At 42.2% G+C, this 8,882-nt stretch overlaps 1 protein-coding gene across 2 annotated transcripts in view; it reads right to left on the bottom strand.

The window, feature by feature from the left end:
- Positions 1-1,653: 1,653 nt before the first annotated feature.
- LOC118784293 (histone deacetylase 9-B-like) overlaps positions 1,654-8,882 on the bottom strand; it is a 53,132-nt gene continuing 45,903 nt past the window's right edge. For both annotated transcript variants that reach the window (XM_036538453.1, XM_036538454.1), the window contains exons 10-13: positions 6,975-7,097; positions 5,567-5,765; positions 4,704-4,921; positions 1,654-2,378 (exon numbers count right to left, since the gene is read on the bottom strand). In XM_036538453.1, coding sequence (XP_036394346.1) covers positions 2,037-2,378; positions 4,704-4,921; positions 5,567-5,765; positions 6,975-7,097 — 882 coding nt within the window. In that variant the 3' untranslated portion in view covers positions 1,654-2,036. The remainder of the gene's footprint in view (positions 2,379-4,703; positions 4,922-5,566; positions 5,766-6,974; positions 7,098-8,882) is intronic.

Here is an 8,882-nt window from a genome sequence, read left to right as displayed (position 1 = left end):
CACTCACACACATGCACAAGCACATTGGAACGACTATACGTACAAATGTGGTATGTGATTTTCTGTTTGACGCCACGTGGAAAACAGAACTAAAATAAACAGACCAGAATAGTGCACAGGAAGGGAATGAACTTTATTAAAAAAGAAAGATTTGTAACAGAAGGCAAAAAGGGAACAAATACAAACAGCGCGGAACAGAAAGCAAGACCCCCTCCCACTGACAGCAGAGGAGTCCCATTACAACAAATCAAATGAACACAAGAACAAGACTGACATTGCCCCATTTGTGGTGGTTCTGATTTAAAGCCATCTACAGCTTGACAGGTTACATTAAACAGTGTTTTTTTTATGCCTACGTTTGTTAACGCCTTTCACAGATTCTCAAACACAAATCCCCCTGTTAGCCTTTTTTTTTACAATGACAATACAAAAAACAGGAAAAAAAGAACAGATCACAGATAGAACACAGAACATGATTGACCAATTGAATCCTCGCGCCTACATGCTGTGCTGAACACTCTGGTAGAACACATCAACACTGCCTTGTGAAAAGGAGGCATGACGCCACACTTTTACCGAAGGACCTCAGACCTGCGCATGGCGCAGAGGTGAACACATCACGCGGGAATACCAAAGGAAATGTTTCCAACCAAAAAGCTCCCTTAACCATTTCCCTGCTTGCTTTGTTATTTGCTCTGACAGTAAATCAATTCTCAGTCCTGGCCCCTGAAACCCTCGCCCTCCTCTCCTCCTCTCCTGCATTCCTACACACATGAATCATTCCGACTCCGTGCTTCCAAAAGGCATTTCCTGCCCAGCCGCTCCCTGCAACTTCTCTGCTGGAAGCGAGGCAGGAACCAGACTGAGCTTTGATTTAGGCCCAGAAGGGGCTGGGAGAGTGCAGGGCCCAGGTCTGCTGCTGTTGTTTGACCTGTTGCCTGACATCCCTGTGGTGCTCCACTGTTGTAACTGCCTGCACTTTTGTTGTAACTTTCACTTTTGCACAAAGGTAATCTCATGAAAAATAAATATATATTAAAATATTAAATCCAAAATTACATATGTATAGAAAATACATGGTCTATATATAGACCATGTATTTTCTATTATATACATGAAATCTTATGCATTTACTGTTTTACCGCAGAGATGTATTGTCAAATTGTACACAGTAAATACAGTAAAACATTCTATAATACATGCACAGAATTTCATGTATGTGGTTGGTAATAAGTGATATATTTTGTATATGACACATACCATATATCACATATTTAAAAACTTATAACTTACATTTTGGATTTCATATTTTACCATATATTGTTATATATTATATCTGTATAAGTGTAGGTTTTGTTTAATTAGGTAATTTACACAACATAGTCTCCAATAAATATAACTCTCCACTGTATTATACAATACCACAGGATAGATAGATATCTTTACAAGTTTCTGAATAAATTCCATTTGAAAAGGTCAGTGATCACTGAACATTTGAGTGAATCTTAGCTTTTCAGCAGACAGCACAAAATATATTTGTCTTTCATGTTTTTCCATTTTACCACATATTGCAGACTGTTATTCTTAACATACTGTATAAGCATATAACACAGTCAGTACTCACAATAAGTCCATAAAAAATTAAATCTCTGGGAAATATAAAGTGGTGAAAATGCACAGGTGAAGAATGTATTGTTATTTTAACTATCCTGTATGTTGCTACTTTGATCAAAAGATTGGTGCTCTGTAAGATGAGTAGACTTGGATCAGTTCAAAATGGTTGCTCACAAAGATGAAGGGGTACTGCAGATTTTCATCTCTTCACATTATTTACAGAACATCAAAACAACAGTACAGAGATCACTACACAATATCACCAACAAAAGCTGTCCAGGGCTCAGAAACAAAGTCACTGTGTTTTTGTGTGCTGCAAAACCCGATTTCTCAAGATAGAAGAGATGGATCTTTCCCTGTATACCCGCTGTTTGTGTCTGCATGTATCTGAGTGCGTGATCTCTCGCTATCTCTGTGACTTTTCATATGATAGCCCTTATGACCAACCTCCGGGCAAAATCTTTCCCCTTTACCTGGTGAAGGTAGGTGTTCTGCTTTGCTGCTTTGCTCTGATTGGCCAGGCCCTCATCTTCACTGTCGGGTGGCTCCTCTTTGACCTTGACGACCCCCGGGTGGGAGCCGGAGAATTCTCCATCAGAGCTGCTGCTGCAACTGCTGCTGCTGCTGTTTTGGCTGCCATTCCGGATGACGCCACTAGGGGGCACCCTGTCCTCCTGCATAGGCTGCTCCTTGGGGTCCTCTTCCTCAGACTCCTGTGGGTGTGCATTGGGCTGCCGTAGCTGCTCGATCGATTTAGACAGCATCTGCAGAAAAAGTAAACACTATTGGTAAATCACGGCTCAAAATCTGTTTTGTAATGTATACTTTTATTTTATAGACTGATGTGGCACTGATACCCCTAAGTGCTATACAGTGACAACTTCTGCACTCTTGGGTACCCTGTGACAGAGGTGAACAAGTGTAATGATTTTGGCATTTTTCAAATATGCACCCGCTAACCGATCCATCTCTGCTTGATCCTTTCCATTTTTTTCATTTCTTGTTAAATGTTTCTGTAAACCCCATAAAGCTCGTTTTCAATTTTAAAGAGAGCCCCGGTTAAGGCAAGCTCTGTGTTTCCAAGGCAGTGGTTTTACAGTCTTTTGGCTGCGAGGTAGGGCATTGCATGCCAGTAAAACTGTAAAATAATATCACCTCTTAAAAAACAGCACCTTTTTGTCAAATGTAAAAATGAAGTTTCAAAAAAAATGAGAAGAAAACACGAGCAGAGAGGAACTGGGGGCTGGGCGGCACTTTCCCATGTTTTCAGGAAATGAAAGTGAGCAGGCTTCAGTGGAACTCCAGTTCAGAACGTGTACTGGGACAGGAAATGCATTAAAACAAGTCACCATGTAGCTGTTAGTTACATCAAAGCAGAGTGTACCTGCCTGGCTCGGCAGGAAGTGAAACAGGCAAACACTCTGGCCCCCAGAATACAGGCCTCAGAATGTCCAGCACAGAATTACCTTATATCTCCCAGCATTCCTAAGTGCTTTTTATAACTCCTTTAAACCCATAAGCTCTTGTAAAGTTCCATTAGCTCCACCTGACGCTGCAGGTAAAACGTTACTAAATGCACTGGTGCTCTCGTTAATGCCCCTGCTCAGAATTAATTGGGGTAATGATTCAGAGATTCCTGCTGGTAAACAAAGGAAGCTAATCCCTGATTAGTAGACATTTATAACACACCTTCACAGAAGTGTTCGGCTGTTGCCCATGGTAACAGCACTCAATGTAGGGCTCAGCTGTATTAGGGATTGGCTCCTTGTGGACAATTAGGTTAATGCAGTTCAAAATAACTTTCATCTGCATCATCACTAAGGCCTGTTTTTACATCTAAATTAAGATTCACATAACAAGTACTAGAAGCTACACCGCTTGGGACAGTGCATGACAGGGAGAGGCATCGTAAATATTCTAGACCTCCCCTTTACACAAACACTACCTAACACTGACAGTCTAATTAAATGTACTGCATCATATTCTAGAAACCGTTACAAATACATTGTTTTTCTATTTCAAAGTTTAGAACGAGGAAAGGGAATCACGAAATTAAATGATCACTGATCACTTGTTTGCTTCATTTTGCATCACCATCTCTAAAGTAACGGCTGAAATTAAGGAGGGAAATAGCTAGTGCCGAGCGCTCTGCTCTCGGTGGAATGCATTTGAAGTTTCTATCTGAGAGTCAGGGCAGGGATCCTGTTCCCTGAGTTTTCATGCCTGCGCTGATGTACTGGGACAGATCCACTGCCACACACACACACACACACACACACATACACACAATGCAGCCTTTCACCACATCCGCTCCATCCAATACGGGCCTCGCACGCTCAGAACACAATAATTACGGTCAATGTGCCAGTCGGACCGCGAGGTCAAGGCTGCCAGCGGACAGAAACACAAATATTGCTGCAGAGGAACAAAGGGCTGCATTCTGTGGTCTTTTCTCTAGGCCGAACTTGACAGAATGTGATTACGTGGGGCTTGCATGCTAACACCAACGAGGCCTCCATCTGTGATAACAGAATTAGTGTGAGGGCAGTGTTTCCTAGACGTTTGAAGTGAGGCAGGATTTCTCTTAATGTTTGGGCAGAAGTGTGCAAAAAAAGTGCAGTATGGCTTCGAGTGTCACTGCCAATACATATGACGCCTTCTTCCAGTTCCCCTCCTCTGTGTATTAACCGTGTGTTTAGAACAGGAAGGATGCAAACATTTAATTTTATAAGACAATTGTAATATTTGATGTGTTATACTAGAAGTCACTGACAGCCCATTTTCATCCGATTATAAAAGCACAAAACAACTTAAAGTCACAATATATACATGTAAGCACATGTAAAACATGTATATCTGTGCACTACTGTATATAAAATACATGCAATGTCACATCACAAAACATACGATAGCACTTAAAGGGATTTAACTTGCCACAGGCAAGTGGGAAAGATTTGAGATGATTGTACAATGTACCTCTTCCTACATGCTTCCTGTGTGAGGAATCAATTATGTAAAAGTGCCAGAGTAGCAAAGGTATGAGATGTGAGGACCTATGTGGAAGGGCTCAGGTATGTATGGACTGATACCTTGTTGATGTGGACCTGTTGCTGGTATTGTTTCTGTTTCTCCAGGAAGTGCTGGTGCTGTTGCTGGATGACCAACTGGGCCAGAGTGCTCTGGGGCAACGGTGCTGACTGGGTCCGGTTCAGGGGCCGGTGTCGGGGCAGTTTGTGGCGCACACTGGAGGCAGGTCTGTCCTTCATGGCCAAGGGGGACTGAGGAAGGACAGGGGTGCTGCCTGGGCCTGGAACGGAGGGAGTTTTTAAACACCATGAGCAGGTTGGCGTCATTAATATCACCCCTTCAAACAGTCTCTCACTTTCACCACTCATTGTCTCCATGTCATGGTAATATACCCCTTGAGCTGTAAAACAGTCATTGTGTAGTTAATCTTACACAGGCTATGACAAAAATATAAATGAATGTTCTCTCTAGATAAATGAATGAAAGGATAGATGAATATGATTTCGCATATTATCTATATGCCATATGTTCCCCTCCACTAAGCCATTTTGAATAAAGTGGGAAGAATATCTCACAACAGGCCACTCATATGGAATCCATATTTATTTATACTGCTGTCTGTTTCGTGTATGTGTACTATTTATTAACTGTGTTTTATTGTATTTATTGTGTCTGTATTTTTAACAACTACCTGTGGAGGCAAAGACAAATTTCCACATTTGTGGACAATAAAGTCATATTATTATTATCTTTAAAAGTTACACTGTAACAGACTGTACAGGTGATTTCCTTTATCTTCCCCTCACTTGACAATGGCAGGAATAGCCCGATTTCACCCATCCCTACTATACAGAGACCAACCCCAGATCACTTGGTTTGCTGGGGACCATTGCCCTGCTGCAGAGTCTGGATTTGAGGAGCATACCTGAAGTGAGGATCTTCTGCTGCCTCATCTGCTCTTTAAGAAGGAGGTGCTGCAGGAGCGCCTGGTGGCTGCTGCTGACCTTGGTCTCCAGGGCGACTCCCGACTGAAGGGGCACGCCCAGGAACTGAGCAGGCAGAGCCGGTCTCACGGCAGTGACACTGCCGCCATCTCCCTGCTTGTCCTTCAGGACCATGGCAGCCTGTGAGGGTGACAGAGAGAGAAGTGGGGCACAGAGAAACAGAGATAAGTGAGACATAAGTGAGACGTATGTACAGAGAGGGATGAGTGGAGTAAGACAGAGGAAGGAGTGAGATACACAAACAATAGAGTAAGAAACACTCTGAGTGGGTGAGACTACCTCCAATTCAGGTAAGATACTGTGTTGTCCTTAGGCTGCTCCAGTGAAAATCTAGCTGTATAATTAAGTATGTCTCTTTGGCAAGATGTCACCCAGTACAAGACAATTCATCATTAAAGTTCTTTTAAGTATCACACCTGTGCTTTTTATCCTGTGCAATTTTCACCTGATGATTCTGTTAGCATATTCTTCTGCTGCTCTGTACACACACAATGTTACCATACTAGTTTTCATAAAGTTTCTCATTTACATGTTAATGATCTGTGACTTTATAATCCACTTGGATTGTGTGTATGGTGCTGCACAAATACTCAGAGCAATAATAAGGCCATGGACTTGCAGTCAGGTGTAAAACTATGCAATGATCATGTCTGACAACCACCAGGAGTGACATCATATAGCACAGAGGGAAAATCTCTTATGTGAATGATTCAGAAAGACTTCCCACTCCCTCTGTGTATAAAAAAATCTGAACATGATCCATGACCTGGGAGTGTTATCTGAAGTTGTGCTTAAGCACACTATTGCTTTTGCTTTTTAAATAGTGGTGATGAATGAGGTGATAGACAGAGATAAGAGTGTATCTGACACCGGGCCCTGCAACACATTATTTATCCAAGAAGTATAAAAATCCCTAAGGGTCAAAGGTCAGTACCCAAAAGTCATAAATTAATCCAGGGGGGTGCTGATTGGCAAGTCTTTCAACAGGCAGCAAGTGGGGCTAACTGTTGAGTAGAACTTAAATTCCATAGTCTAACAAGTGCTATATGTTACATTTTAATTTTGGCAAATATGTTTTTTCTTAGTTTTCAGTGCTTTCTGGAAAAAAAATATACAATTTTTTTTATTTCATCATTTCAACCTTTCTTTTGAGAGACACAAGCTTGTGAACATGAAATAAATAAAATGATAAAAATGAGGAGCCTAAGGAGAACGAGGAGAAAAGATATATATATAAAATATAAAATATAACAGGAATTTCTTTCCACCCTCTAGGCAGCAGTGATGTTGTGAGTGAGAAGGTGCTGCTGTCTAAGTGAAGTCACTCACATTTATGGGTGAGGACACAGCAGGGAGACCCAAGGTGATGTTGGGTAAAGATGGAGATGTGTAGAGACTCAGCAAAGTCATAGATTCTTCAGGCTTCAGTACCCTCTGGCGTGTGGGCCAGCGCTATGAGGAAGAGAAATAGAGAGAAAGAGGAAAAAAATTGATTCAAAATACCAATAACACTACTGTAATGCAATTTCATAGAGAAAAACTATGTTTTGTGCCCTAGAAGGCAGAAAACTACACCGGTCATGTTCAAAAGAGTGACAGAGAGAAAGAAAGCACAAAACTTAAAACATTGAATTATTATTTTATATTACCCACAGCACACAATCTTGGGTGTTACGCATTCATGGAATGGCCTGCAACACATAACATCTTTGGTTGACTTAAACTGGTATCGTGACATCAAATGTGCCCTCTCCAGCCCTAAGGCAGCCCTCCCGGAGAGGATGGTCACTGGGGCACGCTTCCTGTACCCATCAGAGCTGTCGTTCAGCATGTGGTCTTGGGGGACCTTGTTTATCCATCCTGGCCCCAGCAGCCATTACGCAATGACCTGCATGTGGGACATCCGCTCTATATGTGCCCTGGGGGATCCTTTCCCCATGAAAAGGGGCACCTAATGTTACAATGCGAAAACACGGCTTGTTTGTGCAACAAGCAGGAAGCATACGGGTGGCTCTTTAGGAGGCTTTTTACGCCTGTGTCTAATAGGAGCTGCACAGCGTTCATGTTGTTATTGTCTTTGGTTTTAAATGCCTGGCATAGTGATTAAGACCAAATCCCCCATTACAGCACCTCCTGCTCCCCCCCCCATCCCCCAACATGCTCAACTCCATGTCTTCATCATTCCCTCCCCATAGATTGTACTGGAGGACGAGGGGAGAGTAGACAGTGAGCTTTTACAAAAACACAGCTGGTCTGTTCAGGCTTCTTGGAGTTGTGACATATCAGGCACCCCCCAATAATGTACTCTATTGTGGCTGGAGTCCTATGGGAGGCGCAGTCGGTAACTGAGCCGTGAATCAATACGGAAATGCCCTGGAGGAACCTCAGAATCCTGCAGCTAGAGCCAGAGCTTGGAGCTCTCTCACACACAGAACAGGCATTGTCACGCAGCAAGGACACGCCTGGAGAGATCCTTCAGCCATGCTCAGAACCATGTTTCAACACCAATAAGATTACACAACGACCTGCCTAAAAGGGCATTGCAATACATTTCTTGCAGCTACTTAAAACCACCAGTGAAACATGTTATTTTGCTTAAAACTCCTCTGAACACTCTTAACAATCTCACGTTCGGACAGGAGTCCCTTCTGGACAAATTTCTATATCAGAAGAAAAAAAATAATAAACTCCCAGATTGTTTCAGAGTATAACTTCCTGTTTCCTGCTACAGGAAACCTATTTTCACAAACGCCAGCAATCCATCCTCTTGAGCGATACCACTATTTATATAGAGGCTATTTTTTGCAGTTTTTGTTTTTAGACAGAGTCTTGGTCAAAGCAGGCAAAAGTAGCAGAACTTCAAGGATTTTGACCACCATGAGGAATATACTATGAAGAGTGCAATGTTCTCACTGATGCCTGTACTTTTGTCACATGCTCAGGAGGGGAGTAGGTATTATAAGAATGGCCCATGGAAGAAAACATTTTTAAATACTTGTTGAAAATTCCAGGAACCCTTTGAATTTTGTTTTTGTGAACATCTTCAAAATGCTATAAATAAAGTGATTCTTGGGCTTTCTAGTGCGTTTCATGCCTACAAGTGTGATATCATAAAAATGACCTCTTAAATGGGAGCTTTCAGAACAGTTGCCAAAGGGTAAACTTGCTTCTTCCCCAGTGAAGAGGCAGATTGACAGACATAGAGGAATGAGTGTTTTTAGTGTCCGTGTGTGCAGT

Source organism: Megalops cyprinoides, chromosome 10 (genome assembly GCF_013368585.1).
Source record: "Megalops cyprinoides isolate fMegCyp1 chromosome 10, fMegCyp1.pri, whole genome shotgun sequence".
Lineage (NCBI taxonomy): Eukaryota > Metazoa > Chordata > Actinopteri > Elopiformes > Megalopidae > Megalops > Megalops cyprinoides.
Note: the sequence above shows the minus strand (reverse complement) of the source record. Positions and strands in the feature narration are given on the sequence as shown.